The 12,298-nt window shown below is 39.2% G+C and overlaps 1 protein-coding gene across 1 annotated transcript in view; it reads left to right on the top strand.

The window, feature by feature from the left end:
- Nucleotides 1-5,438: 5,438 nt before the first annotated feature.
- The window catches only part of pth1r (parathyroid hormone 1 receptor), a 54,243-nt gene continuing 47,383 nt past the window's right edge, over nt 5,439-12,298 (top strand). The window contains exon 1 of the mRNA XM_063462522.1: nt 5,439-6,633. Within this exon, the coding sequence (XP_063318592.1) occupies nt 6,565-6,633 (69 nt within the window). The 5' untranslated portion in view covers nt 5,439-6,564. The remainder of the gene's footprint in view (nt 6,634-12,298) is intronic.

The raw sequence follows: 12,298 nt of genomic DNA, 5'->3' as shown, positions 1-12,298 counted from the left end.
ATCCCTGGTGATTTTTGAGCAGCACTTGGTAATTGTGTCAGAATTTTCCAAAATGTTTCTAAACATGGGGAATTAATTATATGTGTGCATTTAAAGCTTTCATTTGCAATTTCCTTTGTTAGGGTCATGCGTGTACGTGAAAGTGAGGGCAAAACAAACCAAAACAAAACGATGTTTATATAGAAAAGATATAACTGGATGTTGAAAAAGAAGTCCAGCACACTATATGGAACCATACAAGAAGAGAAGTATCATGTGTCCAGACATACATGTGCTTTGAATTTTTGGCTTTTTTCATGGCTTTTGACAATGCGTCACACAGATATACAATTTCAGTGTCCCCATTCCTGGATTGTTGCATAGGGTGCAGCATATAGCTTATAGTATCATTTCAGTGGCGAATACGTGATACAAAATACATGCCATATGTTACACTGGCGTGTTTTTTTTAACGTATTATTTTTTTCTAAGTAGAGTCCCCTTTGAGATTGTGTCAGGAAGGGCATCTCGGGTAAATCTGTGCCAAATCAAACATGCGGTGGTACCTGCTGTGGCGACCCCTTGTGACAAGTGGAGCAGCCAAAACTATCTTTATTTTTTTTTCTAAGTAGAGAAAGTTAACATGAGTGGATGATAATGAGAGCTGATAAGGGAAAAGCTAATTTCCTCCAAGTGTAACAGATAATAGATTTCTTAATAGCTTTTTTCACTTTCATCTACTTTGATATCTAATTCCTTTTGTAAATGTGAGAGAACAAGAATATACAAGTTGGTCTCCTACAGAGTTGGACTCCAACCATGATGGGAGCTTGCTGCGCTCATAGATAGATAGATAGATAGATAGATAGATAGATAGATAGATAGATAGATAGAGATGTGCTGTCACAGCAGAGCGTTGTCCCTAACTTACAGACAATTACTGGACATGGATATTAATCATTCCAGATGGATGTCAGAGATCAGAGAGCACCTCTGATCTCTGACATCCATCTGGAATTTATCACAGAATGTTTCTGTGATAAATTTGATGGCAAAAGATGCAGGACAGGGTGAAAAATTAAGAATAAGTACCATGGATAAGTACCATAACCAGCAGAACTGGCACAGAGATACAGTAATTGGCTTGAAGGCAAGGTTAACCTTTCCCAGAGACCGTTTCAAAGAAAAGCTCTGTTTTAGAAAGACAAACCCTGACAGATGGATTGAAAACTGAGTGGAGATTATGCATATATCTTAAACACAGTCTCGTCTGTTAATCTTCTGCAGCCTACTGTATCTTGAGTTTTCCATGGAGGCACAGTGGGGTGCAATCTTCTGCAAGGCAGATGAGCAAATATATTGATACATCTTATTGCTGTTTGTTTATGACCGCTTTTATATTGTGTATTATCTTGCACCACAGGAATTAACCTATATTCATGATGGAAAAGAAGGCTCTGCTGGTTAATACGGAGGACATTGTTATAGTAAGTACCATGACCTCTAAGAAATAAATACACAGAGCAAAAAGAAAATAAGGAAGTTAAAAAAAGGAAGTGGAAAATGGGAAAGATATTTATATATCCTTATTTTTGTATGCTGTGCAAATACACACAGTTTCATAACCTATAGTGCATTGCTGCTTAGTTAAGGGGTTGTAAAAATGGTACTGGATCTTTTTTGATTTCTTCGTGCAAAAACAATTTCTCGTTATGTCGTGGCTTTTTGCTTTTGTCTTTGACTGACTGAGCAAAGTGACACAGCAACATACTGACATCAAGTCCTTATAAAAAATACAAGACTAAATTGCTATATGTTGTTTTGTTTTTTTTTCGTGAGGAGGCAGAAAGAATATAGCAAAGCTTGGTCTTCTTATCAGCTTTAAAGAAAGACATCAACTGCACCTCACTGAATCTGTCGGCAAATGGAGAGCTTGAATTATAGGTCCTATCATATCCTATATTTTAATTGCCAGTGAATAATATATAAATACCATGTTTGACTGACTTGTTCAAAAACTTATCACTGAGCAGCAACAACAACACTTTCTTAACAGGTATAATGCACATGAAAATCGAATGTAAGAACCGTATCCACTAGGGACAACTGTAAAAGGCTTGAGAGCTCCACAAATGTAGTGAACCTTGAGTTAAGGCGAGCTTTTATGCTCAAATTACTAAGTACCCATTATCCATCCTAGTACACAGAAAACTGGGGCTATGAATTTGTCCACTGAGTCATTATTCTATTTTAGTTTCACACTGTTAACAAAACTTACAGTTAATCAGCTGGTTAAAAGACATGAGCAAAAATGCCAAACTACAAAGATTTGGAGCATTTTAAGCCCCACAATAAACACGCACATTCAAGTATAACTGCACACGTGATGAGTGCTGCTGCGACTTAAACTTTGATTTGATGCATGAAAACAATGTCAACATGAGATGCCAGTCTGTGCCCTGTGTGGCGGAAGCATATGGCAGTTAATGACTTTAAAGCTGATTGCTGAAACATTATTCTCTCTGATGGATAATACACACGACGTTCATCCACAACAGCAGCCAATCACGATTGTCTATCAGCATTGATGGCTTTTATAGTGAGTCATTGCTTGATGCTTGATATATTGTATCAATTCAATGGAATTTTATTTATATATATCAGAACAACAGTTGTATCAAAGTGCGTACTTAGCCACAAACAGTATTCTCTCAGAAAAGAAATTGCCTTAATGGGTGCAGTAGCGTGTAGCTGGGGCAGTACCATCTAAAGTGCTGCTGTTGTACCCTTGATACCCTTGATATTTGTACTTGCTAGAATGCTTGTGGTTTGTACCATGTGGAAACCAGTCTTGAACCTCTGGTGTCTATATCTTAATGCACTGTCAAAGCACAAAACAAATTGGAGAACAAATGCCTCAGAAAAGTTTAAAGCTAGAACCTTCGACAGAGCTAGCCTCAGCATCTCACAACCCCCCTCTGTTTTACTTGGATCTGACTTCTTCTCTTTGACTGTACCTAAGAACCTCCAAGCTTATAGCTTAATGCCTTTAAACTTTGCAATAAAAACTATTTTTCTTAACTGGAAAAACAAAACAAAATGATCAATAATTCACTGGCTCAACTTGCTAACAGATCATGAAAATTTAGATAAACTGACTTCAACTTTATAGAAAAACTTGACCCAGTTAAAACAAAAACACTGTCTCCATTCTTATGTTACGCCTAGAGCTCATTCCCTTTATAATACTCAGCGTGTACTTCAAATACAAACAAGATAATATAAATCACATGTTAAGGCTGGTCACCATGATCGGTACATACAACCTACCTTATCCCCGTCACCCCAACCTCCCTGTACTGTTTCTGTGTGCTCCTATGTTTAATGCGAAATTATCTTGAAAATTAATATTTCACCTAAGTCCTTGCATATCCCTGAACACACACACACACACACACACACATGTCTGGTTTGCTATCCTCGTGGGGACATCCCATTGACATAATGCTTTCCCTAGCCCCTTACCCTAACCCTAACCATTAAAAATGAATGCCTAACCCTAACCCTTACCCTAAACCTAACCATAACCTAATTGTAACCCTGACAGTAAAACTGCATTTTGAGTGTGAAAATTGCTTTCAACCCCGAGGGGACCTGGATTTTGGTCCCCACGGTGCAGAAAGTCCCCACCAGGATAGTAAAAGTCAGATTTTGGTCCCCACCAGGATAGTATGAACCCGTACACACACACACACACACACACACACACACACACACACACACACACACACACACACACACACACACACACACTCAATCTTCTTAAAAGTAATCCTGTTTTAAAATCTAGATGAAATGGTGCCAGTGTGTACCTTTTTACTCCCTGGGCCCAAATATGTACCCTTTTGTCCTTTGAAAAGGTGTAGTTACCTAGATACTCCTGGGTGGTGCATCTGTGTAAGTTACACCCAGCAGGACTGAAATTGCCTTTTACTATATCTCTGCTTGTGGGAGCCTGTGAGGTGGTTTTATAATCCTAGAACTATTCTATGATAGCTGGGACTCTGCATGGTTTAACAGCTGGGGCATTTCAGTCATTGTACCATTTGATCACAACTGTGACCACACTGTAAAAAACAGTGCTGTACATTCAGCTGTCAGAGTACCATAGCGACTGAAATAAGCTGCTCCAATGGTGTTTGCCAGTATTTTCCCCGAAAACCATCATCATAACCTGCAGAACTAGTGGTTATAGAATCACTTTTGAGAAAAGACACTTAAAAAAAATCAAACAGCTGGAGATCTTCCCACTTGCCTTGGTCAAATGAGGACATCACAGCGGGATTGAAAGACTTCAAAATCAGAAAGTGGAAATTTTCAGTGGGATGGGGACACTTACATAATTTCATTACAGAATGAAATGTGAACAAGGAAGATAGTCAAAACATATATGTGATGTTTGCATGCATTCATGCCTGGTTTGGCATGGTAGTCTCATCATCGCAGTGTGGGTCTCTGTCTCCAGGAGGACAGGAAGTACTTTAGTATCTATCACAGAGTCCAAAAAGCGCTTGGACATTTGGGATATAAAAGTGAATTATGAAAAACAGAGAGACCAAGGCTCAAAAAACGTACAAAAAACATTTATAGTTCATATTTCAAGTTGTCTAACATTTTGTTCATGTTAAATACCAGTTTTCACTTAATTACAATCCTGAAAAAACAAAAAAACAAAACCCTGTTCCCCCCCTTTAAAAATTTTTAATGGTCAGTAATGTAAAACAACTGCAAGACATCGAAAGCTGAGGTTATTCTGAAAGAACGGCGGAAAAAGCGTTCACTCATGTATGATTTCGGACTTTTACACCCAAAGTTACCAAATAAGACCAGGCCGCCTGTATTATACTTGGACACTAAAGGGTAATCGTCTCTTAACCTGATAATCAGTTATAAACAGGTGTTTGATTAGAAACGACTTTGTATATATTATTATCACCATTATAATAATAGTAATAATAATAATAATTATGTCTGCCTGCACGATTCAAATAACAGTGTCACACAAACATATTCGCGAAAAAGCATAAAGTGGACAAACTGCTATGACACTGTCCACAAAACCTCTATTATTTCATTTCCAAACAAAAATCTTGATTCGTTAAAAGAAAATTGTGCACGCTCTCCTGCATTATGTCTCGGTAATCCAATCCTACTAGTAGTTGCAACTTTTGAGAGAGTGCAGGGGGAAAAAAGCGGTTTGGCAAAGGCCCTGCGATCTGTTGAATGTGGAGTTTGTTTGAGGGGTGAGAAAATATGTCATTTCGGAGCCGTGGTTTATTCCAACGTAAGAGAGCGCACCAATGAAAAGCTCTTACGCTCCACCCTACCTGCCTCCTTTCCGCCCCCCCTCCTCCTCCCCCCTCCTTTTCCATCCACATACTCACTACTGAGCACGACCTGCCTCCTGCCACATCTGGAGACGCTTTCTCAACACGAGGAACTTCAAGTTTTGCGCTTACTCTGCGAACAAACACGCGTTTGCGAATTATCTGTCCGTCAGGGTGAATTTGGGTTTCTCTTGATAGTAAGTAGCCTAAATTATTCAGACCAAGTTGGCGTTTTTCCTCCTTTCTAAAGCTTTTCACATCACCATCGGTAGCTTAAACAGATCCCCGTTTGGGAGTTCCATACATGCAGTTTCTGTCTAACTGTCACGGTGGATAGATTTATAATTCGGCACGGTTTGTGGACATGACAGCTGATACACTACCGTTATGTGCTTTTATTAATTTATAAGAAAAAAAGAAGAAGAAAGAAAAAAGACCGGTTACCAGGGGTAGCGAACACGCGTACAGTGATTGAGTTGAAACACGCAAATCAGACACTTCTATTAAAAGTTTGAAATTTCACGCTCCGCTCTTTCACTTGGCTGCCATTTACTGTTAAATGCACAAAGTAGACCCTGTCTGCGATCCTTCTGCTCCACTGCCGCCCTGCACGATAGATCCGTGCGTTGTTGATGGTGACATGAGTCACAGGATTGAAGTTGTGAAATTCAGCAGCGACTGGTGATGGAATGATACGTTTCGGGCTTATTTTTGTACAACGCTGATCTAACGCTTGGAAAAGAATACTGGAATAAGCCGCAAGGCGCACAGCTCCATACTGAAGTGTTTAAGTTAGTCTGAGGGGGAAATTTAAAAGACCTAAAAATACAGCGTCGGTTTCTTCCCTACAAAGAATCATTTGAACTTCCCACCGCAGAGCTAGGGCGACATAAATAGTTCTGACATGTGGATGTAATTTCAGAAGAGGAAAAAAGACAGATGCAGAGAAATAAAGAGAGCAGACTGAGCCGGAGCATATAGTAGATTATAGGAAATTAAATCGAGGGCAGAGCGAGGCGATTACAGAGTTATGATTTCACAAGCCATCATAAGCATCGAGAGGCCAGATGGAGTGAAAAAACACAACTCGTTCCACTTTGAAGAGAGTTAAGTAGATTAAATAATTTCATCCGAGCTCAATCAGCATCTGTCTGAGCCCTGCAAGGACTCTTGGAGGTAGAGTTGCCTCAGGTCAGGGATGGGATCCTCTCTGCATCTCCGCAATCTGGACTTTCTACTCATCTCTCTACTCAGCGGTTTATGCCTGGTGAGTCATTTCAAAATGAAAATAAAAATGCAATAAGCACATTTATGCTGCCTGATAGTCAAGATGCTGCTTTAATGTTGGTAAAGTGTGCACAGATCACTGAGAGGTTGTGAGAGAGATATCTGCATGTGCTGTGTGCCAAGTAAAACTCTAGGACCTCTTTTAGGATGATTATTTTTTGTATCCCATATTGATGAAATCTGCAAAATTCACTTTGATTTCCGCAAAATTTGTCCATTGCTTCTTTTGCAAATCATGATTGAGGAAGCATGTGCTCAGTGTTAAGGAGAGAGTGCGTCCTCCAGAATAAGAGACAAAGTGGCTCTGTTGTCAAAAGCTTTTTACTCACATCTGCTCAAAACCTTTAATTGTCTCTGCGCTGGAAGTCAAACTCTTGAAATTGCTGCTTTATCGGACCACATGGCTGTTTTGCCAGATTCCGTGGAAAAAAAACAACACATTTAAGCTGAAATTTCAAGAGAGACGGTTGACTAATGACAGACATATTGTCAGTTCCCTAACAGGATTTAAGAGGTGGACATGGCAGCTAACAAAAAGCAGCTGTGATTAGTGATTACGCTCTTGTTCCATTAAGTGCTTCTTCCCAACCTAACAGTACAATTAGGGTTTGTGTAAGCACACAGTAACCTAGCTGCCCTAAAAGGCAGAGCATTGTGTTTTACTACAGCACGTTTCATGCTGTAAGCTCGGAAAAGCTCTGACCCGCATGAGCTGATGCAGCTCGTGCAGTCAAAATGGGGCTAGAAATTTTCATTCACATCTGCAGCAGCAGCGGCCGAACAACTCGCCCAACACGGTGATCAAGTATTGAGCTTTCAAATGTTGCCATAGTTGTATTTAGAATGTCTGCATACACAGGGACACACACACACAAACACACTGTGCAGGCAGAGCAGCACACGAAGTTGGTTCTGTGTGTTTTGGCTGAGGCTGTTGTGCATTCAACAGGCAGTTCGCCCAGGTTCTGAGGTACAGTGCATTTTCCCAGTGATGTGGTCCATCACTGTACCGCAGGACCTCTAGGCTCATTGGTTTAGATGGCAGAGGAAAACAATTATAACATAGCTGTGTATTTATAGCTGATTCAACACTGAGTCGTTCAAAGGCTCTGTCTGTGAATGGTGTTTACCCGTTTTTAAGTTTGGTGTTTGCTTAGTGTTCCTCTCCACAAAAAAGTATTTATTTTTTTCCAGACTGTAACCAAACGGGATGTAGATGTTCACTGAATCTAAACTAAGAGCGGAAAAATCTGGGTCTGTGTTTGAAGAAAGAATATGAAGGAATATTTTAAAAATTGAGACATACTGTTTTCAAAATACAGCGTTTTACAACTTTCCCAGAGGCTCTGCGAATCCTCGTATTAAAAATACAAATATCAAAATGTGTACTCGCTATTTTTATCTGAACGAAATTGGCTGATACAGGGACTGACAAGGAATATCTCAATTGTGTTTTACACCGCAGCAGGCAAGCTGTAGTGACAGCTGACAGACAAAGCACTGCCTCATAGAGCCTTTGTTCAGTGTGACTGCCTGCCTCACTTACTCGGTTATTACATTTATTAAGAGGCAGCACTGCTTTCAGGAAAGCTTGGTGAGCATTTAATTTTTACCTCATGACTGTGTTTTCCCTCTGTGATGACTTGCATGTGTTCGGATCCTAACTGGAAGAACTCAGACTGTAACTGCATCTGCATGACATTGTCAAGGTTTATGTCAGCTCTGGACAGAATCTGACTGTGACGACTGTCATGTTTAGTATTGCACAAGGCAGTTTTGACGAGTTTCACTAGGTGTGGAAAATATCAGTTGTTGACAACTTTAGCCAAAACTTTTTTCCTTTCGTTTCTTTTTTTTTTCTCTTTTTTTGTGCAGAGAATCAGCAGTTTTCCTTGTGGCTAAAATTCTAGATTAAGTAGTTCAATCAATGTTGTGTTAAACCAGAGACCTCCAATTTCCCTGAGGATAGTTTTCAAAGTTATACCGAACTGAACTGACTGATTCAGAACTCTTAAATTCCCCACAGATGAATGACGTCTGTGTTTTTCTCACCAGAGAACAGCTCAATTGATATTCATAGACATGGCTGATCAATTTGAAATCAAGGGATCACGGTTGTGGTTGACAGCCAAATCCAAGAGGAGAGCAGAGCACACAGAAAATACATTTTCATAATAAAGTACCCTCCGTGTCATCAGTTAAAAGACTTTAAAGTTACTGATCCACATAAAAAAAGCAAACAATGAATACCTGAATACCCCCCTCCCCCTTTCCCAATAATCATTCAAAGTAGCTTTATCCATCTCTGTTGAATCATCCTCAATAGAGATTCATAACATAGATTAGAGTGGCGGATAATCTCATCCCAATCTGTCACTGGTAATTAGGGGCAGCAGATATTGCCTTACAGATTCAAATGAACTGCTGCTGCATCTGTGAAATAGGCTTTAATATTGAAATTCATTTCTGCATACCCATTTGACTGATCTCAAATATGACTTATGATAATTTTCTCCCACTTGTCTGTGTTTGTGCGAATATATGTGTGTCTGAAGATGCATGAAATGAGCCGTCCTCCTAAATTTATTCCAGAAATGTGCTTTTCACTTAGTCATTAAGAGAAAACTGCTGAAACCACAGACTGTTTGATTGCTGCTTTTAATTCTACTTCATATGCAGCTTCACGCACAGTTAGCCTCCAAACTTTCTCCGATAAGAGCCGATCCAGTGTGGTAATTCTATTTATTCACTATGTATTGTTAATTAATAATAAATGCTGATAAATTGTTGTCTTTGTTTTAAATTGGAATAGTTCAGTGAAAACTGAACAAAAAGAGAAGAAAAACAAAAACAGTGCTTCATCCCTCACCTAGCGTCAGTGACCTTGGAGAAGCGGTTAACACAATCGACTATTGTAGCATCAGTTTTGTTACAATGCAGAAGTACTTACTGGAATAATCATTTTGCTCACACTGCCCTCTACCAACCTTACTTTTGATTATTTTTCAAGCACATGTACAAAGGTGAAGTTGTTTTCTAATTTATTGTGCTTAATGCTAACACTTAATGCATCTTCATTTAAAAGTGGCAACTCTTACACGTGCCACGAGATTAAAACTCCCCTTACAATGATAACGATTGTGGTTGTAGAGACTTTGTTATTAATGATAGCCTCTTTCATTATGACATAATGCCTGCAACTAATCAAGGTAGCTCATTATTAAAATGGGTTATTTGTTTATCACACATTTGGCCATGAAATTTAAGGTAAGTCTCTTAATTTGAAATGAGTCAAATTTCCATTTTCCTCCCTCATGTACAACAGTGTTGTGCATTTTTCTAATACTAATAAAACTATAACCATTACTACAATTAAAAGTAATGACACATAAGAGAATATATTTAAACAGAGAATCCTCTATGCAGTCCTGTAGGTTTAAGTTATTATTTGTGTGTAATTGCACATTTGATAGACTGTTACATCACTTTCCCTCTTGTCCAATGCTCAACAGACTGTAATTAAAAGTTGGACGTAACCATGTCTCACCTGTTAATTTGTGAACAACCCTTTTGAATCCTTGACTCCTGCATTTTTGCTTTGCCCTTCTTTTTATTTATTTTTATGTCAGGTGTGAATATGGATGAGACGGTAGTGCTGGAAAAAGACAAAATATTTTATTTATTAAAGGCCGCACTTTTTATAATGGCATATCTTTTTAATCCTAAGTAAAATCCAAAGTAGTTGGTTAAAAGGTTTGAAGTCACAAAGAGAAAATGAGCTATAATGACAAAAAAAACAAAACACTATTTTGGGAATTGGCTGACTTCTGCAGCCAGTGTAAGGTGATCATTCAAGAAACTGCAGTTTAAGAATTCTTTGGTTTCCTTTGTTTCCTCTGATGTTGAAGTGTTGATGTATGTAACGATAAAATATAATCTGGCACACATTTTCTTTTTAAATGTCTCTGCATTGTTTCTCCTTGTCAGAGTCCTACCAACGCCTCCTTGAATTTGTTTTCACATGTACATCATCTACCAAAAGCAGTATAGTCTGTATAGCCTGTATAGCCTGTATAGCCAGTATAGCGCCTATCTGGCGCAAGATTTTCCTTCCATTTCATACATTGTACCATATTTCATTGACTATATTATATTATATTATACTGTACTATATAGAGACAATGTTTTTTGTGTGTTTTCACCAGCTCTTCATAGTTTGTGTCAGTTATTTCTTCACACTCAGCTTGTCTACATCTATACACTCAGTGGCTACTTCATTAGTTACAACTTGCTTGTACTGTAACTGCCTTTTAATTTCACAGCTGCCTCAACAAGGTGCGGAAAACATTTGCTCCATATTGACATGACAGCATCACACAGGTGCTGCAGATTTTTATTTCCTCTCTGCTCTGCTGGATTGAAATCTGGTAAATGTGAAGGGCATGTGATTGCAGTGAACTCACTGTCATGTTCAAGAAACCAATTTGAGATCTGAGTGTTGTGATATGGTGCATTAGCCATCAGAAGATGGATACACTGTGGTCATAAAGGAATGGACATGTTCAGGAATGTTACTCAGGTAGGTTGTGGTGTGTAACCAATGCTTTAATGGTATTGTGTCAAGACAGTATTGTCCAATATTGGAGAGGCCATGTGAACTGTAGTCACTAGTTTTCTGTTCCTAGCTGACAGGAGTGGTACCCGGTGTGGTCTTCTGCTGCTTTAGCCCAGATGCATCAAGTTTTGACATGCGCATTTAGAGATGCTCTTCTGTGAACCTTGGTTGTAATGAATGGTTCAGTTACTTTCTATCAGCTCAGGTTTTCCTCTGGTGTCAACAAGGCATTTTTATTGGGAGCGCTCGCTGGATATTTTCTCTTTCTCAGGCCATTCTCTGTAAACTTTAGAGACGGCTCTGCAGGAAAATCCCCCTAGATCAGCAGGTTCTGAAATACTCAGAGCAGCCTGTCAGCCATCAACAACCATGCCACGTTCATAGTGACTTTCTTCCCCATTCTTTCGCTCACTTTGAATTTCAGCAGGTTACCTGGGCCATGTTTACATGTCTAAGTGCACTGAGTTGGTGCTGTGTGATTTATGAATATTTGCATTAATGGGCAATTGAACAGGTGTACCTAACAAAGAGGCCAGTGAGTGTGTAAATATTTGTCTGCATGTGTGTTTCTCTGCTTATATTACCATCAGTGCACTGAGTGTGATGAAAATGCTGGCCTCACCGGCCACTATTTTATTTCATTTCCTCAGGGAGTTCAAACAGTTTGGATGCGGCTTTGATCTCGATGCCTTTTCTGTTTAGCTTCCATTAGGACAGAGAGGGACAACAAAGCCTGCCAGGGCCCATTTACACATGTCAGTGGACACCTCACTGACAACTGTCAACCGCGTGCCAGACTGAAGCCATTTTATATGGGAAAACCACCTTCCTGTCATATATATTTATATATATATCTTATACTTCATATATTGAATATTTCATGATGAAAGGCTCGCTTGCTTTTTTTTTCTTGATGACAAATTTTCAAAGGGCTACGTGAGGGTTAAGATTTGGATTTAGAGTTCGAGCTGCAATGCGGTGTAGATTAGAGCAAGGGGTGTGATTATATAGACACTTAGTTATTGAGGTA

This window comes from Pelmatolapia mariae, linkage group LG18 (genome assembly GCF_036321145.2).
Source record: "Pelmatolapia mariae isolate MD_Pm_ZW linkage group LG18, Pm_UMD_F_2, whole genome shotgun sequence".
Taxonomy (NCBI): Eukaryota; Metazoa; Chordata; class Actinopteri; order Cichliformes; family Cichlidae; genus Pelmatolapia; species Pelmatolapia mariae.
The sequence above is the reverse complement of the archived record's forward strand: the minus strand, read 5'-3'. Positions and strand labels throughout refer to the sequence as shown.